At 48.8% G+C, this 26794-nt stretch overlaps 1 protein-coding gene across 1 annotated transcript in view; it reads right to left on the bottom strand.

Annotated features, from left to right (window-relative positions):
- LOC144798715 (FRAS1-related extracellular matrix protein 1-like) overlaps nucleotides 1-26794 on the bottom strand; it is a 1110445-nt gene that overhangs the window by 406556 nt on the left and 677095 nt on the right. Inside the window, exon 23 of the mRNA XM_078669731.1 lies at nucleotides 2403-2598. Coding sequence (XP_078525857.1) covers nucleotides 2403-2598 — 196 coding nt within the window. The remainder of the gene's footprint in view (nucleotides 1-2402; nucleotides 2599-26794) is intronic.

The following is a 26794-nucleotide window of genomic DNA, read 5'->3' as shown; positions in this document are numbered from 1 at the left end:
TCCAAGCTGGAGGAAGAGAACATACGCGCTTCCCAAGGTGATCCAGCTTCTTGGATTCCCTATCTAGAGGGGCAGAAGGCAATGCGCCCTTTGAAGAAGAGACTTGGACCACCAAGCTCTCGGGGGAAGGATGTTTGGTCAAGAACACTGGATCATCTGGGGCCAGGAGGTGGCGGCAGGCAATTGTCCTCTCCACAAGAGCACCTGTGCTGGGCTTGCACCAGATGCCCTGGAGGATGCAGTGAGGGCTTCATTAAATGGCAATAGTGGTTCAAAGTGGACACTGCAGGTTGAAGAACATCCGTCAGTAGGTTAGTCCTGACTGCCACCGAAGGGAGATCAAGGTCCAAGACCTCAACTGCCCTTCTCACCACCACATCATTTGATGCTCCCTCCTACAAAGCCACGGTAGGGGGAGAAAGCAAGGCAGCGTCCGGAGAAGTGTCCAGACCACTAGCATCACCCGGGTCCCCTCGCCAGTCCGTTTGTTTTCAGATGGTCAGCTAAAGGGTCCAGCGACTCCTTCCTAGTCCTCATCACCACCATCTGGTCGATAGGGAACACCAGGGATGAACAGGGGAACAAAAGTACTCTCCAGCGTATGTTCTGGCATCGGTCCAGCTCTGGGTCCAACTCGGGGATGGGGATGGGGACGAGGATGGGGACAGCATTGGTCAGGGGCATGATCAGTACCGGGGGCATCATCGCCTGGAACGGCGCCGGGGAAGGCCTAGTAAGATTGGCCTGCATCTATCTGGGGCATGGATCTGTGAGGGTCCACCGGTGCTGAAGCTCCGTCATCGAAAGGCCCAGGACCCCTGACCTGCCCCATGGGGCCCGAAGTTGTGCCAGCGGAGTCAGGCTGCCCAAAGACAAGGTGTAAGGCCACATGTAAAATTGACAATGCTGGGCAAGGGAAGCTCCGGCTCCCAGAAATGGGGGAGGCGTGGAGTCAACCTGAATCAGGCACCGTAAAAGGGGCCTTGGAACGACATGCTCCGAAACCTGCGTCACGCCAGCCGACCGACTGGGAGAAGGCGAAGAGTGCTTGTGTTTCTTCGTGTTCTTCTTGTACTTGGACTTACCCGATGACTTGGAGTGTCACAAAGAGTAGGGGCTCTGCGAAGGACCTTTAGACCATCCTCTCGAACAAGACCTGGAATGACACAGAGCTGACCGCCGGGCCTCCAGCAACTTTCGGGACCACTCCTGCAAAGTTTTCGGTGCCATGGCCTGGCAGTCGGAGCACGACTTCGGGTCTTGGTCGCGCTCCAGACACCACAGACACATGAGGTGTGGCTCTGTCACTGACATCATCTTGTGACAGGACCAGCAAGGCTCGAAACCGTTCCGTCAATGGCACATCCCTCGTGCACCAGGAGTCGAGATACTTGAAAAGTAGTCGACAGAACGTTGCAAAAAGGATAGCCAAAAAGTGGCTATGGGGTAGCTCTCTCCAGATCTGCGCCAGCGTCTAAGTAGACACCGCCATGTTATGCCTGCGAACACGATGGCGGATGCAGAGTCGACCGACGCCACCTACCGACGTGCAAGGGTACTGCTAGGGAAAAAAATCTACAGATCCAGTCTTACACTTGGGGGAAATTCTTAGATAAGGAATCTGTAACTAACTGCCTTTTTAAGATTCTCTATGTTCTGACCAGAAAGTCCATTTGCACCAGGAAACAAATGCAACTGAATCATAGCCTGAGATGCACAATCAGTTATTGAGACTTGCAGAGACTTTCTGAGCTTCAGCATACGCTGAGCAAGCCCTTAAACTATACCTTGGGTGAAATGATAAAACAACAAGTTAAAGTCTGGTGCAATTTCAGTCAAACCAGCTGGGCAACTAGTGACAAATCAACCAAACAACTTAACCTGGACACAAAATCAACTGCATTTAATACAGTTATCATAACTGCAGTCCAAACAAAAAGTAATGAAATTCGAAAACCTCAAATTAGTGTATGTCACAGAATTGAACAATACAGAACTTAAAATAATCAGTTTGCAAAGCTGAAAAATGCACTGATATTAAGACGCATACCTGTAAATTAACCCTATTGAGAACCTTTAGAAAAATGCCAGGAATGCACAATTATTAGAAACGCATATTGCCTGAGAAAAACAATACACACTTAATAACCCCAAATGATACGTTTTTTTCCTCGAATGGTGCCTTCACCGTTTACCTCAGTGCCAGCTTACTGCTTCCAGATTTGAATCTTCCGCATGCTCCACCGATATACAGTTGCAGTACTTTTTACCTTAATACTCATAAGTTCATTGTTCCAGCAGCTGCTGCCACTCTTCAAATTAATTCCAATTGTATGCACTTCTCCACAGGACACTTCGGTAATTAATAAAGAATAGGGGGATAGAGTGACTATATTTCTTACCTTTGTCCATATTTTTGATGGAAATAAAGAAGTCCTCTGGTGGGGAGTTGTTGTCTCCATCAGTCACAGAGAAGCGGAAGCTGTCGTGGCCCTTTGATCCCATAATGGTTGTGTGGAAGTACCAGAGATGGTTCATGTCCACATCCTCTTGAGTGAAGTTCATGCCGGGATATACAGTGATCCATCCAGCGTCAACCTGACGAAAAAAGATGCATGTTGGTGAATGAGAATGAACACAAGTGTTTCCTACCTTACATGAAGTCTTTACACATTGTATCATATTTATAAACTAGGAAGCAAATGTTGCACGAAGACACAAGTGGAAGACTTTAAAAACATAAAAGATGCAAACAAATATTTATTGTAGAATGATACCAATTTACTATAAACAAGCTTGCATCTGTTTGCATTTTGGGAAACAACCTAAAGCTACTAAAACAATTTCCCTTGTCATGAAGACTATTCTGTTCCATTAATGACTATACAGTTTGGAATTCCATCCAGGAAAATAAATGGTTTGTCTCCTTAATGTCACAGGATGACTATATCATTTTTGGTTTAGGAGTATTTTAAAAATGCCATACGGATCACAAGGTTGCTTTGTGGTGCTGGACATATTCTTGCCAGCTGTGATTGGAGGAAATATAAGGCTAATGGCAAAGAAGGCACGAGGTACTTAGGTGTTAGTTAACTAAAACCAGTGCTTGAGACGGTGATTGCAGGTTGGGTCAGCTGCTGGGACAGGTGTCCAAGTTTTTTCTGCTGGGCTATTTTGGGTGACAACTTATTGGCGCAAATTAATCTTTTTAATTATGGATGAAGTCGTAATCAATGAACTACTGATGGTGCACTTAAAATTCCATTATTATTTTCTTTAAATGCATGATTAAAAATGCAGTATAGTTAAGCAACATTTTTGTATGAGACGCCATTATTTTAAAATATATGCAGTGCTTAGTGTTTAGCTCTTCTGGCTCCATGTAGGAAAGTGCCCCTTCTTGTCATGGTCATCCACACTTTTTGCCACTGGTACTGATGTTTTTCAAATGGTGTGCACTGGGTCCCTGCTAACTAGGCCCTAGTGCTCTTTCCCTAAAACAAGCTAAAATGGTCTAATTGTTACCAAGTCGTATCCCTGGTACCTAGGGCATGGGTGCAGCAAGTATTATGCCACCCTAGGGAACCCCATAGATATTGCATGCATCCTGCTATTGCAGACTGCCTGTCATGGTGCAAATCGTGAGTGAAAACACGTCATGGCACACTTACTGTGAGCCATGCCAAAGTCACTGCATGCAATATATGTAAGTCACCTCTACAGCAGGCTTTGTAGCCCTAAGGCAGGGTGCATTATATTACATGTGAGGGCATATCTGCATGAGAAGATATGCCTGTGCTGTCTAGTCCAATTGCTAGATGGGACAAGTGAACAGGGAAGCCATCTTAAGTATATGAAATGGGCACTGGTGATTATGAGTTCCCCAGCTACATAATGGCTTTACTGAAACCTATGATGTTTGATATCAAACTCCTTGTCTTAATAAATCTGTATTGTTGCCAGTACAAGAGTTATTATGACATGCATACAGTGGGCACCTTAGAGGTCCACTCTGAAAATCCAACCCTATCTATTGTCCTGGCAGACTGATATTGCTAAACCTGCAACTTCCGGTAGCTTGGCACAGAGCAGACAAGCTTAACACGAGTTAATGTGTAGAGCATTTGTGCAACCACTCACACACACACACAGTGGCACAATGAAAACACCACAAATAGACTCCACACAGAAAAATAGAGAATATTTATCTGAGTAAAACAAGACCAAAACGACAGAAATCCAATCAGTAGAAGTAGAGATATGACTTTTTAAAGAATAAATAAAAAAACTGCACTTAGAAGGCGCTAACAGTCAAAAGGTTACTTGAGGTCTCGAGCGACCAGTACAAATCCAAAGTTCAGGCCGACCGTGATGGAGGGCAGGCTGGCTACAGGACCCACACAGCTTCAGCTGAAGAAATACCTTGGCTGGAGCAAGTGTCGGCGTCGAGAGCCTATTGTGTCATTGTTGAGCCTAGAAAAAGGGGTCCTGAGTCGTCGTCGAGCTCTATAGAAGTAAATGCAATGCATTGTTGTCGAGCCACATGGAGCATCGTCGTTGAGTCACGCGGCTGTGAATCCTCTGATGAGCAGCCTATGCATTGGCGTCGAATGGCGATGCGGCAGCATTTCTCACAAGTCGAGGCTATGCATCGGTTTTTGCAGAAATCAGCTGCAGTATCCACTTCTGAGGTCAGGGAATGAAGGGGCACGGGTAGGACTCACAGATGACAGAGTCCAGCAGTACAAGCAGGATTGCAGGAAGTCTCATGTTTGCCAGAGAAAATAGGAGGCAAGCCAGCAAGCCCTTGGATTCACTCTAGGTTCAAGGGAGATGGGTCCATTCCTTGTCCTCAGAAGGGCAGAGATCAACAGGGAACAGGGCAGCTCAGAAAAGCAGAGAAGCAGTTCTTCAGAGCAGTCAGCCAAGGCAAAGTGGAAATCGTTACAGCACAGCAGTGTTTTCTCCTACAGTGTTCTTCACCAAGACTGAACTGACGACGTGGGATGTCAGCACCAGAAAGGCCATTGTCGAGAGTGACCCTGCTGTCCTGTTTTGTCTCCATCTCCAGGGCAACCCAAAACATGAGAGCGTGCATCGCAAGTGACTCCCGAGATAAAACACCTCTGCGTCTGAGCCCCCTCAACCCATATCCAAGTCTAACAATGGTGCACCCTTGCCCCAGAGACCCTCAAGAACTGAGCCCCCCCTTTGCATTCTGACAGACTTGTCCTCAGTATTTTCCTGTTACAGATTTTCTCCATACCTTCAGCAGTAGTGTTTGAGGCTACCCTTGCGCCCAGCACTTCTGCACCCGGACACAATAGGGCAGGTACACCAAAGCTGCTGGTGGTTCTAAGGACCTTGCCCCCTACTTACCTTATGTCCAGAAGAACAACCATGTAACTTGATTGCAAGTACCCAAAAGCAGTGAATGTTTCTCCCATAGGATAACATTCCCACGTTCAAGGCTCATGCCTCAAATCTGACAGCTTTTTCTAAATTAGTGTTGGATTTCCTTATTGAGTGTGTGTTTCGCTTATTGACTCTGTGTGTGCAACAAATACCTAACACTTCCCCTCTGATAAGCCTAAGGCTGCTCGACCACACTACCACAAATAGGGAACATTGGGATTGGTAAATCAACCCCCTGCATATGAATAATGGATACCTGTACTCTCTGCACAGTGTACCTCATTTTGGCACACTATACAGAGAACCAGTTTCCTAAACTCCTGTCTTCTTCCCCCTTCCAATCAGTGTCCCACTGCAAATCATCTTTCACCACAGCTTCCACGGAGCACAGATGGTAGTGCACTCCAGCTTCTGCAGTGCCAAACCTGACCTCATCGCCCAATCATCATACCTCTGAGCACTGCATCTTCCTAGGTGATCTTAACTTCCACCTCAATGATTCCACAAATACCAAAACAACCAACCTCTTAAAAAGCATGAGCAACATCAGCCTCAAGCAACTTATCACCGACCTCACCCACTTCACAGGACACATGCTCGACCCCATCTTCACGTCCAGAGACAGAGTCAAGGCCAACCACATCATACAGCTCACCTAGACCAACCACTACAACATCCACGTCACCATCACAGGACCCACCAACATAGGCATCATGCCCCCAATGCCAGGAGCAGAGACTGATTTCAGAGGACCAGTCGAACAACGCTCTCAACTGCCACCTACCAGACACAACACCAAACCCAAAACAGGCAGCTAAGAATTTCCCCCAGTGGATCACAAAATGCGCCTACAAAATCACGCTCGCCAAGCCATCCACACCCAAAAGACCTACTGGAAGAGCCAGGTGGTTCACCAAGGAGTTGAAATCTATCAAATTCAACTGCTGGCAACTAGAAAGGAAGTGGCATACAAGCAAAGAGACAGGATACCATACCACTTTCAAGACAGCATTCAACCAGTATCGCTGCCTCCTGAAAGAGACAAAGAACAACAACCTGGCAGAGGTCATAGAAGCCAGCACAAATCACAGCAAGGAGCTTTTCCCCATTGATGGAGGATAACAGTTTAATGAAGGTTGCCTCTATCAATTGTCACCATCAAATGAGATTTACAACAATAATTTTGATAAAACGTGTAAAACGGTTGAAGATGAAAAATTTGAGATTTTCTACTTCATTGTAATAGTATGCAGAAATATTTATTAAACGTGAAAATCTGAAAGACCTAAATAAAGAGAGAAAAATGTATTTACTCATGCAATGTAATCACATGTTTAAGAATCTAAACATACTTAACCTATAAAATGTGCTACTGATGACTTCTATATGTGATAAATGAAATTAATGACCACGTAATGTACACTCAAAAACAGTTAAAGTGCTTAGTATATGCACGCTTGATAACATGAAGCTTGCAGAGTTACCTTAGAATTAAGTGGCACAAACATATAAAACAAAAGTGACACATATATTAATCTGATTTGAAAATAAAAACGTGCAAACTATGTATTTTGATGTACCTAATATTGATATGTAATTTCCAAAGAAGAATAATGAGTGAATAAACCAAGAAAATGAATTATTCATATTAATGTGTGTTTTATATTAATCATAATGTGATAATGATTAAGCAGGTTTTTCATTTAGGCCTCAAATGCTTTCTTTTCCTTGTTCAAAAGCAGAAACTAGCTAATGTATTCATTTTGGACTCTGTGAGAACTTTGAAATGTATCAATACAATTGCAAACCCAGAGACAGTGTCTGGGAATGAACAGACAATGAAGAAAATGAATTTTCTCACTTCAGAGGAAAGGATGGAATTATAAAACTATTGAATTTGCCTCCGGATTTTTTAGTGAAGTATTGATCACACCATGAGTAGTCCACTGTGGACAACCAATGGAAACCATATCGTATGATGGAAAGGATACTTTGTGGGTGTAAATTGAGAAATGTTAAAAGCATATTTGCCCCCTTGGAGGAGGAGTCAGGGGCTGGTTGCCATTTCAATATTTCCTACCTGGTATGCTGTCGGACTGAACTATGATTTCCTTTCATATGCCAAACCCATTTGAACTAAACTTTACAAACTAACTCAAACTAGTACTTTGCCAGCTGGTAAAGTGTTCAGGTACTACTTTTCGGCTGAAGAGTTTATGTACTCATTCCTGTGACTCATTGTGCTTCAACTCTGCACATTTAATTTGTATAAACTAAATGCTGAAACTCGATTTTTGCAATGTTCTCTCTCTCTCTCTCTCTCGTCTTTCCGATGTATCTAGCAAATGTTTATCCTTTTGAATCTGTATGAGATTGTGGGACTAATGGCCCTAAAGATTTCTATTAAATCTGATTATATTGTGATTTATGTTCTCGACCATTCAAATTGAGGCTTGGATAAATGGTTTACGTGAGTAAATATATCGTAGTCGAGTCATTCTAGGTGTGAACCTTTGTCGTAGGTTTTATCAACAGAAATATCTGAAGTGATGGTTATATGTTGTTAGCATGATTTTGGCATGTTCTTATTACAGGTCCTCATAAGGATTTGCCTCACATTCTCTAAATTTTCAAGTCCCTGTTAGCTCACATAAAACATCCATTGGAGGACCAATGGCAGTTTAGTTTTATGATATGAGCCCAGAGAGGAAATAGATGCTACAGGAAATATATGTTATGTGAGTATAAATGAAAAATGTGCCCAGCTTTCTGCTGCAACAGTTTTCTGGTAGCTTGTCAGATAGTTAGTTTGACTAAATAAACTAGGATATGAATAGACATGATTAAATAGTGTTGAGGTTTTTTATAGTACTGTAAGAAAAAATAGGGTTTTGACAGGTGATGAAGTTTGACATTGACGAAAAGATTAAAATGTACTTGTGATCACAGAAAAGTGTTGTTTTGTGAAAATTGTAGGTCTATGCCGAGGCCTAAGTGAGTATGGATCCGTCGAGGCCTAAGATTCTGGGATAAGCTTAAGGGGCGCCTTATTGTGGCATACACTAAGGAGCCAATTCAGATCCCGCTTGGTAAACCCTCCGTACGGCTCGGATGCGGAGGGTTTTCTGACCGACTTGTGCTCTAGGGCTCAGAGCACACGAGTACAATGCGAGTATGCGATGACGGGCTCAGGTCGCTCGGAGCCCTATTGAAGTCAATGGGAGCCTGTTGTACGTCACGTACATAGAATGCCATTAATGAAAAAGGTACATTGCGGAAAAGGGCGCCCCCTGTCGTGGGGACGTGTTGGCGCCATCTACACCGTACATACATGTGTAGGGAGGTCCCTTGGGTCCCCCTGTGACTGACTCGTAAGGCTACTGGTAAAGGAGGGCCCTTTACGGCCCCCCAGAAGTCCACCTCCCTCTGGTCTTACCTGTCGGAAGCTTTGACTCACTCCGGCAGTCCGAATCGTGCATCGTACTTGCTCGGTCGGAAACCGGCTCCATTGCACGGCACAGTTTGGCTGCAGACAAGACATACGGAGCGGTTCAGACCGATACGATTTGGTCGGCGATTACAGGATTATCGCATCGTACTTGCTCGCTCGTACAGCTGTACGTGTCGTCCGGAAATCACGCGTACGGCTTGGACTGTTTCTGGCCGGATCGCGTGCGGAGCCTTTCGAGTGAGATCGGAATCGTCCTCTAAGTGTGTTTGTCTGCTGTTTTGTGAGTACTGTGCATTAAAAGTTATGTTATGTTAAAAATAATGTATAAAGCACACGTTCACCAGCGGTTCCTTGGCGCTGGTGAACTGTGCATGAGACGTGGTTGCAGGTACTGAGAAAGGGAACTTTATACATGACAAGTTGGAATTGTTGAGATCTCTACAGGAAGCGCACCTGGAGATATTTTAAGAATTTTTACTTAATGAGAGTGAAATCGTGCTATCAAGGTTTACACTGGAAGTGAATGAAATTTTCCTGCATTAATGGGTATCTATAAATTCTTTTAGTCGAGCAGACAAAGTTGTTTTATGTTGTATTGCTTTGTGAAGGTTGTTTTAAAAGGACAAAAAGAAACAATGGCAAACAAATTGTGAAGGGAAGGTGCCACGCTGGTACCTGTGGTTGGTGAGAAGCCACGTGGGTATTGGCGGACGAGAATGAACAGTGATTGGTGGTAGAAACAATAAAACAGAAGAGAATTTAGAGGTCCAAAACAGGTTGAATTAAAGTGAGAAATAATGAAATTCTTTAAATTGTTAAAAGCTTTAATGCGTAAGGTTGAGCCAATATTAACAAGAGAAGGAGTTCCTGTTGCTCCGGAAGGTACACCTGCTTCAAAGATGTCATTAGAAAAAGGATAACACACTTGTACTTGGTTAGAGAACTGGGTAAAATACACTGAGAAAGATGGCCCTTTAGCGTTTCCACAATATGGGACATCTAATGTAACAATTTTAGAAAATTTGAGAAGACAGATGAATGATTTGAAACCTAGTCCTAGACCTATACAATATGAAGCTCTTGAAGAGTGGGAGCATGAAGCACATCGGAGAGAAAAAGAGAAATGTCAGGGAAGATACAAAAGTACAATAAATCGGTATGAACAGGCAAAATGGGATTCCCAGAAAAGGATATGGAGACAAAATGTTGTTTTGAGAACCCGAGTGCATCCAGTAATGGTAGCAGAACAAAAGGAAGGAGAAAAATGTAAGGGAAAGAGGAAACATGTAGAGGAGCAAAAGGTTCAAGTATCTTCCATAACAGATGAGAATCTAGAAGATATAGATGATGAATTATTGAGTGAACCTTTACTGAATAAACTCCCACCTTATAACGAAAGACAGAATAATCCGTTCATAGTTTTAAGGTCAGAAGTTCCACCTGCGAATTGGAATTCAGCGTAGAAAAGTATTTTACTAGATGAAAATTAGACCCCCGAAAGAGTAGGATGTTCGAATGTAGTTATGACAGATAAATCTGATGCAAAATCAGTTCCGGTAACAATTGGTCTGGTTGTTCATCTTTATCTGTCTGGAGGAGAAGTCTCACAGATCCATACAATAGCAGTCCCAAGTGAAACTGTAGGAGAAATATATACTTTACCTGGAGCGTGAGAGATTGAGAGATCATGGAACGATGTGTACACCAGTAAGATTAGAAAGTCATGAGAATAGTGCAGAAAGATGTAATAGAAAGAATTCCACTATGGAAGGGGGAATAGAGCCATTAATAAATATTTCAGAGAAGGCTCTTGAAACGGCAAGTAGAGGACAATGATTGATTACTGGAAGAGTTTCGCAAATGTGTTGTCAGGAAACAGATTCACGAGGATTGTTGAAACCAGGAGAGAATAGTGGAGGCTCACAGAGATCAGAAACAAATCCCTCAATAGGACCATCCCCAGAAGAACTTGATAATTGGATTAGAGACATAGCCCCTACTGGAAATGCACTGACCAATGCGAATCGAAGCTCGAATATTGATGTGAGCAAATTAAAAGTGGAATTATAACAAATAATATTGGGAATCAAAATATTGTGATGAAGAATTATTATTTATGTGTAAAGATATGACCCGGAAAGTGAGAAATACCAATGAGAGATTTGCTGAGGTAGCACAGAAATATGGAGTGGATGTAGAAAAATCCAAAGCCTAACAGAAAACCTATCAATTGGATTTTGGTGACAAAGATTTGGAGAGTCTGGATTCCTGGATAATTAAGGAGTTAATAACAACACTGAAGTGATGGAGAGTGATATAAATATGGGAAGGCAGATGGGCTAAAAAGAAAGAAGATACTGCAGTGGAGCTGCCTCTTTATCCAATGATAGAAAAAGAAAAGAATGAGGCAGATGCGTTGGCTTTCCTTATGACAGGAGTCCCAGGAGGAGGGTATGTACGTGTCCCCTGGAGTAGACAGGATATAGTGTCCTTTACAAATGATTTCCCGAGGTTGAGAGAGAAATCAGTTAAGTGGTATAAGCAAGTGGAATGATTTGTGAAGGTTTCAAAGGTCCTAATAAAGAATTTGGATGCATTGTTCACTATTGTGGCTCCTACAGATTTGTGGGTGGAATGTAAGATTGCAGTTGATTGACCAGAAACAGAATATGTTAGAGTTCCATAAACAGGTGTGCCAACAGCTTAGGTGATGAAAAATCCCTTGCCAAATTTGATGCCTCAAGAAGAGGGCTGTGGATCAAATATAGTCATTGAAAAAGACTTTCCTTTGTCACAGTTGTTGCAAGTTCTAGCATTGGAAGCATGAGTGTACGTCCAATTTGGCTAATCAGGTGAATGGACATGCAATTGTGACAGGTATTGATAGATTGATACAATCACAAGTGACCGGTGATATGTTAAATCAGTCAGCGTTAAATGTAAGGGGTCAAAATCAGAATATGCCTCAAGCGCCTATGCAAAATTTTAATGGACAAGTACAGAAATACAATGTGAAAACGGGTTTTCATTCCAATGATCAAGTATATCCAAATGTACAAGTGGCTTCACAATATTTATTACAGATGGATGACAGTGATTCAGACACTTCCCAGTGATGATGCCTAAGTGGGGAGGAGGAATGCGTGCTTGGAGCATCCTTAGAGGTAGATCAGAATGGTCCCTATGCGGATGGCAAGGTTAATGGAACACCTATTGTAGATACTGATGCTACCAGATCCACTGTGAGAACTGTGAAAATTCCCAATCTACCCCTTTCTGGAGAAACAATTCAAGTGGTAGGAGTATCAAATCAATTAATTCCAACCCCAGTAACGGAACCAGTGCAAGTACAGATTGGAACATTTGAGGATATGCATACATTTGTGGTGTGTGACACTAATCCATTAAATCTGCTTGGACGATGAGATTCATTGGGCAAAATGAACTGCTCCATTTATTGTACACCTGAAGAAATAGTATTTCATACCAAAGATGTGGATGTAGTGTTTAAAATCACTAGACAACAGACAGAAGTAAAACGTTTGTTTCCCTTACTTACTGAAAATTACTTACCTCCTGTGCTGAGAGAGATAGTCCTGCTTGAAGTGTGGGATTTTTCAGGAAAAGATGTTTGGTTTGATGAAAGGAGTAGCTCCAATTCGAATCACAGTGAAACCAAATGCAGAATTCCCAAGAACTCCAGCATATAATCTTAGTCCTGAAACTTTTGCTTAAATAACCTGATTGATCGAGACTTTGATTGATCAAGGAATTTTGAGATAGATTTCAGGCAGTCCATGTAATTCAGCTATCATGGGCATATGAAAACTGAACGGTAAATATAGAATAGTTCAGGATTTGAGAAAAATGTGCAATAGTAGCAAATCCTGCTGTAATTCTATATCAGATTCCATGTGAAGCTGAATGGTTTTCGGTGATTGACTTGTGTCAAGCATTTGTCTTCATTCCCTTGCATCCGGATAGCCAATATTTATTTGCGTTCCAGTTCGGAAATCGTTTCTTGGCATGGTGCCGAGTTCCACAAGGGTACATGGAAAGCTCCTCAATTTTCAATCAGATTTTGAAGAGAAATTTGGAGTACCTAGAAATGCAGAATCACTCTGTGCTAGTGCAGTACATTGATGATTTATTAGTGGCATCTGGAACTAATGAAGCATGTGTTTCAGATACTGTGGCCCTACTGAATCACTTGGCAGTGAGTGGGCCTAAGGTGTCGCCAGCCAAACTGCAGTTTTGCAAGAGAGAAGTTTTCTATTTGGGATATCACATTGAAAAAGAAGTCAGAGAGGTGTCACAAGATCGAATCACTGCTATATTGCAGATGAATCCACCAAGTACACAAAAGGCAGTTTGAATGTTCTTGGGAATGGCTGGCTACTGCAGGCAGTGGATACCAAATGTTTCACTGAAAGCCATGCCACTTCAGGGACTGACACTCAAACATGTGACGGATCCTGTTCCTTGGGATGAGGAGTGTATGCGCTCTTTCCTTGAACTGTGAGACTGTGTGTCGAGCTCCAACATTGGGAACGCCCGACTTTAACAAGATTTTTCCCCTTTTTTGCAGTGAGTGCGAAGGTTGTGCACTATTAGTTCTAATGCAAATGCTTGGAACTGCACACAGACCTGTTGCATATTTTTCAGCTACATTAGCTCCTGTTACTGCTGCTTTAACTGGGTGTTTGAAAGCTGTTGTTGCAAAATGTGTGAGTCTGGAACAGTGGGAAAACTTTGTGATGGGACATCCGTTGAAAGTGTATGTGCCTCATTCAGTTGAGATTTTGTTAACACGAACTCGAACACAGCATCTCACGAGTAGTCGGTATACCAAATATGAGCAGGTGATATTGAGTGTAGAGAATGTGACTGTGACGAGATGTACAAGTTTGAATCCAGCTATTACCAGGACATGAAGTTGTGGTGGCGATGCTGATCATGATTGCCTTGTTGTGACTGCGATGTGTACCAAACCGCGCCCTGACGTACAAGATACTCCGTTGCCAGAGTCAGACCATGTACTGTTTGTAGATGGATCATGCTTGAGAGATTCAGGAGGCACCTTGCAAGCTGCAGATGTGATTTGTACTGTAGATGGTGTTTTTGAAGCATTGTGGTTGAGAGGAGTGTATTCAGTGCAGGTGGCTGAATTAACCGCACTTAGCAGGGCTTGCAGCGATTGAGAGTAACCATATTCACAGATAGGCAATATGGTTTTGGGCAGTAGTGGTCTCAATGCGGGTTTATGACCTCTTTGGGTTCACCTATCCAAAATGGAAAGTGTGTAAAAAACCTATTGAAGGCACTACAACTGCCGGCTCATATTGCAGTGGTAAAGTGTTCCGCCCACCAAACTGGACATGATTATATCACATTTGGCATTCAATATGCCGATGAGACTGCTCGTTATTCTGCCCTCAATGCTTACGCATTTAATGGGGAATCTTTATTTCAACATCTTTTTTTATTAAGTCCCATTCTGAGACACACATAATAAAAGGGTCACATTGACACAGCGATAAGCCTACAACCCTCATGGGGCCGGCCGCGTTGTATAACTCATGGCGTAGACTCTGCGTGAGCTGGTACGTTCAATCATAATCGTCGTCGTGCGCATCAAGGTCAGTCCAGAACCCCAGTAAGTCGCTTAAAGGGGAGGTCCGTAAGCGCAGTCCACCACGCCCCAGTGATACCCCGCCTTATACACCACCCCGAAAGGTGGGCCGGTACGAACCGTTCAAACAGAAACAAACAACGGGCCGTAGGGGCCCAACACTCAACCAGAAGCCTATCAGAAGGCAGCAAAAAGAGTAGAGACAGAGACTAGAGGGAGCAGAAAGGAAGAGCAGAGGGAGCTAGGGGGGACAGCCAGGGCAGCGAGGGCGAAAAGAGCCCGGGGAGGGGGGGGCGCAGCCAGCGGAGCACCCTTCAGAAGGTCCACTCCAGTGTCACAGGTTGCGAGGGGTAAAGGGGAGCACCGCATCCTCCACCAGCTGCAATGCTCGCAGCGCCGGGGGCATATTCCTAGCATATTCGCTCCTGCAAAGATAAGTCACTAGGGGCCGCCAAACCTTATCAAAGCGGGTCGTGCGAGACTGTAGCCTAGCCGAGAGTAGCTCCATAGTGATGACCTGCCACAATCTGCCAAACCATATAGCTAGAGGGGGAGCCTCCACCTTCTTCCAATACAGGGCGATAAGTTGTCTGGCGGCACCCAACATTTGCATCGCTATGGTCCAGTCACTGCGGGTCAGGGCCAGCAAGTCGGCAGGTTTAATTCCCAGCAACATTGTACTAGCAGCATCAGGCAGAGGAAATCCCAGCACCCCCCGAATGTGGCTCAACACCTCCTTCCAAAAGATAGTGATCACGGGGCAAGTCCACCAGATGTGTAGGAAGTCTCCAGGCACATGATGGCACCTCCAGCAACCGGGCGGCACAGAGGGGAACATCCTGTGCAGACGTTGTGGCGTGTAGTACCACTGCGTCATTACCTTATATGCGTTTTCTTGTTGTGGCACGCTGCGATATATCTTAGGGACATCCCTCCAGAGGCGGGCCCATTGTGCCTGATCGATATCAGAGCCCAGCATCTCCTGCCATCGCCGCTGATACGGATGAGCAGGGGGAGTATGCGGATGTTGCAGAATTCGATAGATCTTAGATATAAGGCCAGTCGTGCCCGCACCAGAACGGGCTAGCCGCTCGAACGGGGTGAAGGCCCGGGTGGCCCCCGGGTATACCGCATCCGATAAGGCCCAATGACGCAGTTGGAGAAACTGCAATTCGGCCTCTGGGGGAAGATGGAACTCGTCCCGACAATGGGCAATCAATCAATCAATCAATCAAGGACATTTGTAGAGCGCACTACTCACCCGGAGGGTCTCAAGGCGCTTGGGAGGGGGGGGGGGTGCTGCTACTGCTCGAACAGCCAGGTCTTGAGCTTCTTCCTGAAGGAGAGGTGGTCTTGGGTCAGGCGCAGGTCGGTCGGGAGGGAGTTCCAGGTCTTGGCGGCCAGGTAGGAGAAGGACCTTCCTCCTGTTGTCGTTCTTCAGATGCGGGGGACGGCGGCGAGGGCGTGACTAGCTGATCGGAGGTGGCGCTTGGGAGCGTAGAAGTTGATGCGGTTGTTGAGGTAGCTCGGGCCTTGATCGTGCAGGGCTTTGTGTGCGTGGGTGAGGAGACGGAAGGTGATTCTCTTGTTGACGGGGAGCCAGTGCAGGTCTCTCAGATGTCCGGAGATGTGGCTGCGTCGGGGGATGTCGAGGATGAGTCTGGCTGAGGCGTTCTGGATCCGCTGGAGTCTCTTCTGGAGCTTGGCGGTGGTTCCGGCGTAGAGGGCGTTGCCGTAGTCCAGTCGGCTGGTGACGAGGGCCTGGGTGACCGTCTTCCTGGTTTCGGTGGGGATCCACCGGAAGATCTTCCGTAGCATGCACAGGATGTTGAAGCACGACGAGGAGACGGCGTTGACTTGTCTGGTCATGGAGAGGGAGGAGTCCAGGATGAAGCCCAGGTTGCGTGCGTGGTCTGTCGGTGTGGGTGCGGTGCCCAGGGCGGGGGGCCACCAGGAGTCGTCCGAGGCGGAGGGCGAGGAACCCAGGATGAGGACTTCCGTCTTGTCTGAGTTCAGTTTCAGGCGGCTGGTCGTCATCCACTCGGCTACATCTTTCATCCCTTCGTGAAGGTTGGCTCTGGCAGCGGCGGGGTCGTTGGTCAGGGAGAGGATCAGCTGGGTGTCATCGGCGTAGGAGATGATGTTCAGGTTGTGTTGGCGTGCGATGGTCGCGAGGGGGCTCATGTAGACGTTGAAGAGGGTGGGGCTCAGGGAGGATCCTTGAGGGACGCCGCAGATGACTCCGGTGGCCTCTGACTTGTACGGTGGTAGACGGACTCTCTGTGTTCTTCCGTCGAGGAAGGAGACGATCCATTCCAGTGCCTTCTCCTGAATTCCGACGTTGCTGAGGCGCTGCACTAGGGTGCGGTGGCAGACAGTGTCGAAAGCCGCGGAGAGGTCTAGGAGGATGAGGGCCGCTGTTTCTCCGTTGTCCATCAGGGCTCGGATGTCATCGGTGGCAGCGATGAGGGCGGTCTCGGTGCTGTGGTTGGCACGGAAGCCAGACTGTGAGGGGTCGAGGGATCCATTCGTCTCGAGGAGGGCGGCCAGCTGTTTGTTGACGGTCTTCTCAATGACTTTGGCTGGGAACGGGAGGAGCGAGATAGGGCGGTAATTCTTGAGTTCGGTGGGGTCCGCAGTGGGTTTCTTTAGTAGAGCGCTGAGCTCGGCGTGCTTCCAGCCCTCCGGGAAGGTGGCGGTGTCGAAGGAGGTGTTGATGATGTCCCGCAGGTGGGGTGCGATGACAGCGTCGGCCTTGTTGAAGACGTGGTGAGGGCAGGGGTTGGTCGGAGATCCGGAGTGGATGGAGTTCATCATGCGGACGGTGTCATCGGTGCTGATCGGAGTCCAGGCGCGGAGGGTGGTGGTGGGCGGCGTTGCTGCGGTCGTTGTGTGCGATGGTTGAATGCTGAAGCTGTTGTGAATGTCCGTGATCTTGTTGTGGAAGTAGGAGGCGAGGGAGTTGCAGAGGTCTTGCGATGGGGTGATGTCGTTGTTTCCGGCGCTGGGGTTGGAGAGCTCTTTCATGATGTTGAAGAGTTCCTTGCAGTTGTGTGCGTTGTTGTCCAGCCGGTCCTGGAATGCAGTTCTCTTGGTGGCGCGGATCAGTTGGTGGTGCTTCCGGGTGGCGAGCTTGAGGGTGGTCATGTTGTCCGGTGTTGGTTCCCTTCTCCAGACTTTCTCGAGGGCTCGGCAGTCCTTCTTGGAGCTCTTGAGTTCGTCGGTGAACCATGGGGCTTTCTTGCTGCCGGGTCTGCTGGGCGGGGTGCTCAAAGGGGCGAGTTCGTCCGCGCAGTTGCTGATCCACTTCGTGAGGTTTTCGGCGGCTTGGCTGGGGTTCGCTGAGCTGGCGGGAGGGTGCTGACTCAGGGAAGCGGCGAGCTGGTCGGCTGTGATCTTGTTCCAGCTTCTTCGGGCAACCTGTTGCTGGTGGTGGTGGATCGTCGTTCTTCTGAAGGTGAAGTGGACGCAGCTGTGGTCCGTCCAGTGGAGTCCTGTGGCGTGGCTGAAGGCGATGTCTTTGCTGGATGAGAAGACGGCGTTGAGTGTGTGTCCGGCGAGGTGGGTGGGGGTGGTCACCAGCTGCTTGAGTCCCAGGTTTGCGAGGTTTTCCAGCAGGGTGGTGGTGTTGCGGTCGTCGTTGTTCTCCAGGTGGAAGTTGAGGTCCCCGAGAAGGATGTAGTCGGCTGAGGGGAGGGCGAGCGGGCTGATGAAGTCGGCGATGTCCTCGCTGAATTGTGTGCGTGGTCCCGGGGGTCTGTAGATGAGGGTGCCTCTGAGGGTGGTCTTGGGGTTGACGTGGATCTGGAAGTGCAGGTGTTCGGCGGGTGCGATGGTGTCGTCGGTGTTGGTCGTGATGCGGATGGTGTTCCTGTGAATGATGGCGATGCCTCCTCCTGTCTGGTTGACGCGGTCTCTCCGGATGATCTTGTAGCCGTCCGGGATGGCGATGGTGATGTCGGGCGCTGAGGAGGCGTCCATCCAGGTTTCCGTGAGGAAGGCGACGTCTGGGTCTGTGGTGTCGAGCAGGTTCCAGAGCTCGACGGCGTGTCTGTGGACGGAGCGGGTGTTGAGCAGGATGCACTTCAGGTGGCTGCTGTTGTTGCTCGTCTTGGTCTTGGTGGGTGCGGGTGTGGTGCAGGTCCGGATGCAAGTGGAGCTTCCATCAAAAAGGAGCTTCCATCAAAAAGATCCGTAAGGACTTTGCAGTCCTCTCGCGTCCACCTGCGAAAGGCGGTAGTGTGGTTGGCCGGTGGAAACCATGGGTTATCCTCTATGGGGGTGTGTGGTGAGGGAAAAGTCGTCAGGCCTCTCCGTACCGCCACCCCGTCCCACGCGTTCAGAACCGTCTTCGTGGGGGCCGCCAAATAAGCACTAGGGGACCGTCCCGCCCTATGGATCCAGGCCAAGTTCCAGATGGTGCGACCTGTGACCGCCCGATCCAGATGTAGCCACCCCTTCTCACTCCGCCGAATACCCCACTCAATCACAAACCGCAAGTGAGCAGCCCAATAATAGTCCACCAGATTTGGGCATCCCAGTCCTCCGCGATCTCGCGGGGCCATAAGGAGTGCCTGAGAGAAGCGGGGTCTCTTGCCCCCCCAAATGAATTTAGTACAGTCCCTTTACAAGGCTCTAATCTTCGGCAGAGGGATCGGCGTAGGAAGGCATTGAAACAGGTAGAGTACTTTGGGTAGTATAGACATTTTGATTGCGTTCAATCTACCCAGCCAAGAAGGGATAAGAGGCTTCCACCGCTGCAGATCCATGAGGACAGATTTGCGACATTCTGCCCAGTTGAGTGCCGACCAACCCTCCAAAGAGGGAGTCAGGGAGAGACCGAGGTATCGGATATGTTGGTCCGTCCATCGATAGGGGCACAATCGCTCTAGGAGAGGGATATCGGCCCGAGGGATCGTAAGGTTGAGTACCCATGACTTATCGTGATTAATTTTCAAGCCGGAGGCGCCTTCGAAGGAGCAGAGCACTGCGTGGAGCGCCGGTAAGGACTGTCGGGGCTCCGTGAGAGTGAGGATGAGGTCGTCCGCATATAATGCCACCTTATGGACTTGCCCACCCATCCGAACGCCGCGGATGTCTGGGTTTTGCCTGATCAAGTCCGCCAGAGGCTCAATCGCCAGAGCGAACAGCAGGGGCGAGAGGGGGCAGCCCTGCCTCGTCCCTCTGCCAATGGCGAACGGTTCCGTCAACCTCCCATTCACCCTGACCCATGCCCGCGGCGCAACATAAGGTGCCATGATCCTGGCAATCATCTTTGGACCGAGCCCCATCTTCCAGAGGACCGCTTGGAGGAACACCCAGTCCACGCGATCAAACGCTTTCTCAGCGTCCAATGACAGGAGGCACGCCGGAATGTGCCAGTGATGCACTTTCCCCACCAAGTGTGCCAATCTCCGCACATTATCGGCCCCTTGGCGGCCCCGGATGAAGCCCACTTGATCAGGGTCAACAAGGTCCGGCATGTGGGGATCAAGTCTTTTAGCCAGCACCTTCGTGTAAATTTTAAAATCAGTATTAAGCAGCGCAATCGGGCGATACGACGAGCAAAGTGCTGGATCTTTCCCAGGCTTAGGAACTAGAGCTATTTCCGCCATCCCCATGTCCGGGGAGGGACCCTGGCCCTCATCGAAGGAGGGAAAGAGTCTGAGAAGATAAGGACTCAATAGCCCCTGGAAAAGGCGGTAAAAGGAGAGCGGCAAGCCGTCAGGGCCTGGCGTCTTCCCCAAGTTCAGATCTTTGATGGCCTCAGTCACCTCAGCAAGCGAGAGTGGCTCTTCTAACCGTTCCGCCGCTTCGGAATGTAAGCGCGTCCCGCCGTAATGCTCCAGAACCTCCTCCGACTGGGCAGGGGCCAGCGGAGCCGCCGCGTACAAGGAGGCGTAGTAGTCTCGAAACGCCTCCATTTTAGTCTCCATCGCCGTCGCCCGGGACCCGTCTGGGAGCAGCACGTTCGCAATGTGGGATTTGGCCGCCTTGACCCTCAGTCGTCTCGCCAAAAGTTTCCCCACCTTATCCCCCCCGTCAAAGTGCAAGCGCTTCAGTGCCAAGAGAGATTTCTCCGCCCGGTTCGCTCGTAGCATGCGCAACTGCCCCCGCAGATCAGCCAGGCGTCTCCGCGTCGTTAGTGTGGACTCCTCCTGATTCTGCGCCTCCGCCACCCGCAGGTCCGTTACCAGGCTTTCCTCCACCACCCTCCTCTCCCGTGCCCTCGCAATCTCGAGGGAGGTGATATGGCCCCGAATTGTAGCCTTAAAGGCGTCCCACACCACTGGGAACGGCGTTTCCGGCAGATCGTTGAACTCAAAGTAGGAGGTAATGGCCATGCGGATGTCGTCAACCGACGCTGCATCTCTGAGGAGGTACAGGGGCAGATGCCATTTCCGTTCCCTAGGAGGGCCGCTCCGCGGATCTCTAAGAAGCAGCTCCACATGCGCATGGTCCGAGATGGATATGTCCGACATCTCCACATCCACCACATCACAAAGCAGATCGTGAGATATGAACATATGATCGATGCGGGAGTAAGAGCGGTGAGCACCAGAATAAAAAGAGTATTCCCTTTTTTCGGGGGAGAAGTAGCGCCACGCGTCGAAGAGACCTAAGTCGCCTATTTGCTTGCGTAGAGCCGAGGACATCGCCCCTGCTCCATGAAAGGAGCCCGCACTCCGGTCCATCGTAGGGCACCATACCAGGTTAAAGTCGCCCCCGAGAACAATCGAGGGCCCACCCCGGAGGACGTGATCGCGCAGAAGATCCCGAAGGAAGCGATCCTGTGCCAGGTTGGGCGCATACACATTGCACAGCGTAAGACGGCGGGAACCCACCTCGACCGACACCTTGAGGAAACGGCCGTCACCACCCCGGAAGAGCTTGTCAGAACCCCGCCTGATGCCAGCCTTGCACAAAATTGCCACCCCTCCCGTTTTCGTGTCCGCAGCCGCCCAGTATTGGAGGGGGTATCTAGGGTGCGCCATGCGCCTTGTATCAGCCCGGAGAAGGTGGGTCTCTTGTATGAAAATGATGTCCGGGTCATGTCGCAGGAAATAATGCCAGAGCTGTTGGCGCTTATTAGGTGAATTAAGGCCCTTAACATTGAGTGATAAAATCTTAAGGGGTCTGGTCGCATCATTCATCATCGTAGGGATCCCTGAAATAGGAACGCAAAGCTACGCGCAGCAGAGCACCCACTGGCCAAGAGCCCCACCCAGAGAGCCCTCCCCCCCCACCCCCGCCCACCCCACCACCCCCCACCCCCAGCCCCCCATAATAGACAGAAAAAGGAAGGAAAGAGAGAAAGGAGAGGAGAAAGAAAGCCAAATGAAGAAGCCAAACTTTCAGCAGCCTGTAGGGCTGACGGCATAGACCGTTAAGGTGTGGCCAACAGGGCCAAATTACACTGTCTCCAGAGTAGGGCATCCTACACCCACGGGTTTGAATGTCCATCGGGATGTCACTCCCCAGGAGACAGTTCTGGTGGGACATGACTGGCCAGAAACACTAGGAGGTATGGAGCCCCCACCCTCCCAGGCCCGGCACAAGGGGATCAGGAGTCCAAGCAACCTCCCTCCCGCCACACAGCCATCCCCTGCCCACCGGAGGGGTGTGAGGGAACAGTACCTCAAGTAGTGTGCCGCATGTGCGCTGTCCATCTCACGGTGTAGAGGGCCGCCCCGCAGGGGAGCGTTCCGCATGGTCGATCTCCGCTTCCTCTAGCGCTCTAATGTGGGCGATAACGTCCTGCCTGGCTTGGCTGGTTGTTGGTGCGTCAACAGGTGACGCTCGCTGTCTCCTCGGCACCGTGGTCCAGTCCGGGGCAAGCGGTGTCCTCTTGCGTGGAGGGTGTCGAGAGGGGCTCACCGGAGGAGAGCCCGCAATGTTGAGGAGCCGCGCCGCCTCGTTGTAGGACCGCAAGAATTTACGCTTACCCTCCCATTGAAAGATAAGTGCAAAGGGATGGCCCCATTGATATGGGATGTTCATGGACCGCAGCTTCTCCGTTACTGGGCGAAAAGCGCGTCGTCGCTTCAGAGTATTGGGTGCTAGGTCTTGGAAGAGTTGTATCTTGTGGCCCTTGTATTGTAGATCCGGCTTGTCTCGTGCGCGCTTCCAAATCTCCTCCTTCTCCACAAAGAAATGCACCCGCGTAATAATGTCCGGGAGAAGCCCCGATCTCCCCGCAGGCGCCGCCACCCGGTGAGCCCGGTCTAGTGTGGGAGGTGATACATCCTCGTCACCCCGCACCTCGTGGAGGAGTTGCGCCACAAAGTCCATTACGTCCTCCCCTTCTTCGCCGAGTGGCACGCCGCGGATGCGGAGGTTGTTTCGTCGACCCCGATTCTCCAAGTCCTCCTGCTTGATTTGGAGTTCAATATTTTGTTCCTCCAGGGCGGTTAAGCGCTGCCATAGGTGTTCCTGGTCCTCGGTGCGCGTGTCCGCGGTTCTCTCCAGACTGTCCACGCGGTCCCCCAGTTCCGCGACCTCCTTCCTGAGTTCTGTGACGCAGGAGTGGACCTCTGTCCTCAGGGATCCGATCTCGGCCTTAAGGTCAGTCATGAAGGCGGCCATGAACGCTTGTGTGACCGGAGGGGAATCCACCATTTCCGCAGGTGGGCCCCCACTGGCCGCTGGTACTCCCACTTTGCCCCACATGGCCGTCACCGGGTTTCCCTTGGGGGTCGGCGCCGGTTCCGCCTTGCTGCTCCTGTTCGTGCGCGTCATCCTCCGCGCGGTCTAAAGAGTGCCGCCTAAGCCGTGTCAGGGCCCCTGCCCGTTGTAGGTCGTGCGGGCAAAGTCAAAAAGGGGGGGGGGAACACTGGCGCGAAATTCCAACGCACCCAGGGGTTCCGGGCTCTGCACTGTCACCCCCCGCAGCGGTGAGCTCCCAGCACACCCCCCGTGGCAGAGCAGGTAGACCAGGGATCACCAGGCAACAGCACCTCACTTTCGAACGCACCGACGCGGATCAGACCTTCCGCAGGAATCTTCCAGCTCAGGGGTATGCCTCAGGTATGAGAGGCCGGTCAGGCCAGGGAACAGACCTCCCTCAGCAGTGGGGACCCACGCAGTGCTCGCATTCAACTCCCACTGGTAACGGTCAGAGGAGGTCACTATCTCCCCAGGGGGGGGCCGGCACCGGATAGCGCCACCCACAGCAGTCCCAAGTCTTCACTCACCCCCAGGGAGGAGCCGCTGTATTGCCGCGCTGTCACGGCGTCTCTATGCGGGCCTGTATCGTGGCTGGCGCCGTCCGCTCTTCAAAGTGCCCCAGGGGCACCGTCCTCACCAGAGCTCCGCTCCGATCCTCACCGCCGCTCCCCGCCGCAGTTCCGCTTCTCCTCCGCAGCACGCTGGGGAGGCGAGATCAGGAGCACCTCCGACCCCCGTTGGGTCCGGGCAGCAGGTCCCGCTGCCTCCCAGCTCCGCCTTGACACGCGGGGGCCTGAGCGCACCGGACACAGAAGCCACCCAGGGGTCTCAGCCCGGTCACCACCTCTCACCTCAGCGGCCACAGGTAAGGGCGCGGTAGTCTCCCCGTGTGGGAAGGGCGGGGGTAGCTTCAGCTGGTGGCCGCCGACGCTCACAGCGTCCGCTGGGCTCCGCCATAGGCCGCTCCCTCAGGGTCGCAAGATGGCGGACGGGCCGGCCGGTCCCGCCTGGAGTGAGCCGTCCGCTCGCTTCTGCCTTCCACTAGGCGTAGCACGGAGGCACCAAACACAAAAGTACTGCCCAGCTTGTCGGGGGCTCCGGGGAGGTGTGTAGCGGGTCTGGACACCCCGAGATCCGCTTTAATCGCCAATGAAAGGCCCAACGGCGGCGGGAGCTCCGCAGCAGTGCGTCAGCTCACATCGCCGGTCAAGCCACGCCCCCTTAATGGGGAATCTTTGAAAGAACAGTCTGATGACACGGAATGCAGATTGATGTTTTCAGTTGTTGAAACTTGGAAAGAAATCAGAGAATTACAAGATTCAGTACCACAGGCAGAAAGACAAGGGTGGATTAAAAAAGGATGTAATCACAGACAGGAAGATTAGGTTTGGTTTACACAGATGGGAGACCAGTATTGCCAGATAGCCGATGACAAGGATTTGCTATGGACCTGCACATGTAGGTAGAGATGCTATGTTGGGTCTCTTTGGTCAAACTTGGTACAACCCAAGATTTAGAGCCATTGAAGAGAGTCTGTTTCAAAGATGTGTGATCTGTCAACAACAAAATGCAGGAAGAAAACAGTGATCAGCACGAGTAACATTGGAAACTCAGGAGGTCCTTTTACTCGTATGCAGCTTGACTTTATTGAGATGCCCCCTTGTAATGGATTGAAATATGACCTTGTGATGGTGTGTTTGTTTTCTCGTTGGGTTGAGGCTTACCCCACAAGGCGCTATGACAGCTTAACTGTGGCTAAACTGCTTCTTAGAGAATTGATACCTAGATTCAGTTTTCCAGTCTCATTGGAATCAGATAGAGGAACTCACTTTAATAATGAAGTGATATGAATGCTCTGTGCTGGACTACAAATTAAGCAAAGGCTACACTGTGCACACAGCCCGAGGAGTTCAGGGTGGTGGAACAAGTGAATGGAATGATTAAATCAAGATTAGCAAAGGTGTGTGCGTCCACCTCCCTGAAATGGCCTGATGAGGTGCCTTTGGTGTTGAGAAGTTTGTGAAGCATCCCAGACATAAGAACTGGACTTACCCCTCACAAGGTAATTATGGGGAGGGCTATGAGGCAGCCTCTAGTCCCAGCGAATCAGCTTGTGAATACTTCTGATGAATTAGTGCTCGATTATTGTTGAGGATTTGCTGATGTGGTACATTTTGTGTCTCACCAGGTTGGAGATGTCATAACTACCATTCACGATTTGTGCCCAGACGACTGGGTACTTGTTAAGAAACATGCACAAAAATCCTGTTTGTAGCCTCATTGGCGTGGGCCTTATCGATTCTTGTAACCACAACTGCTGTTAAATGTTGTGGGCTACATAGTTGGGTGCATGCCGCCTGCACTCGTCGAGTCCCATTTCCTTTTGAAAGTGTAAGGGTGGACGAACCAGTGGTAATAGAGAAACGTCCTGCTCAGACTGAGCACAGAGTAGAGAGGGAGCCAGCTACTGGGTTTCGAGACACTGTTGTAAATGAAAGTCAACAAGAGATTATCCCAGTTGGGGTCAAGGGTCAACTAAGAGAAATGTTGATTCTAACGATGTAAACAGTATAGAGAAAAAGAGTGAGAAAAGGAGACTGTTGGCCCAGAATATCTGAAAGATAGAGACACATATTGACCACAGGAAGAATATCTTCCATTGTGATTGAAGTCTCTAGTCAATCTGAGCAAAGTGACACAGACGAAGAAGAGACTACAGTCCGCAGAACAAAAAGAGCACGGACAACAATTCAATGATATGCAGCTCCAGAGTGGACATATTTAGCTGCTGTAAATGACTGGGAAAAAGAGTTCTACAAGTTTTGCTCTAAAAATTGCAACTCATACAAACCGTCCCGAAAGAACTGTTGTGAAAAAGGAGAAACGAAGAACAAGAAGGCCAGAAGAGAAACAAAGGAATAAAGGTGTGTCCAGACCTTAATAAAAAAACTACCACACAAAGCCTATTGCTATAGACGAAGTTATAAAACAAAAAGAAAAAAATTAGGAATGCTTCTAATTCTGAGATGGATAATCGAAATCTAGTTTCACTAAAACGTAAGCGTATGTGTGCTTGATTCTTAACTGCTTTTGTTCAAATTCTTGTCCTGTTGTTGATAATACTAAATCTACCTCATCATGTTTATTTAAATAAAAATACTAATTTGCGTATATCCACAATTACTGAAGTGACTAAAATGCAAGAAAAACAAGTGATGAATTACATCATGATCGGTCAATTAACGATTTTTCTTTAAATGTGTTTACTAAATTGCTTTACAAATATGTAAATACTACGGATGCAGGAGATTGTTATGGGTGCATGAAATTCTGTGGCTGAAGGGGTGACATATCACCTTCCTTTAACATCTGGTATATCTTATAGTGTACTAACAAGTCTGTTTTATGGAAAAGGACAGTTTCAATATTATTATTCTAATTATGATTTGATTTTCTCAGAAGTCCCGGTAAAAATGTTTTTGAATATCGTGTCTGATGCACGAGATGCTGAGATAATGGAAGAATTATTTCATCCTACATCAGCTATAGATACTGTGTATGCACATAGGCATAATTTAACCTGTGCTTTACGTAGTGTAGAGAAATAATTTATAAATTCAGTAGAACAT

The sequence above is a fragment of the Lissotriton helveticus genome, chromosome 1_2 (genome assembly GCF_964261635.1).
Source record: "Lissotriton helveticus chromosome 1_2, aLisHel1.1, whole genome shotgun sequence".
NCBI lineage: Eukaryota > Metazoa > Chordata > Amphibia > Caudata > Salamandridae > Lissotriton > Lissotriton helveticus.
This window is presented reverse-complemented; position numbering and strand designations above follow the sequence as displayed.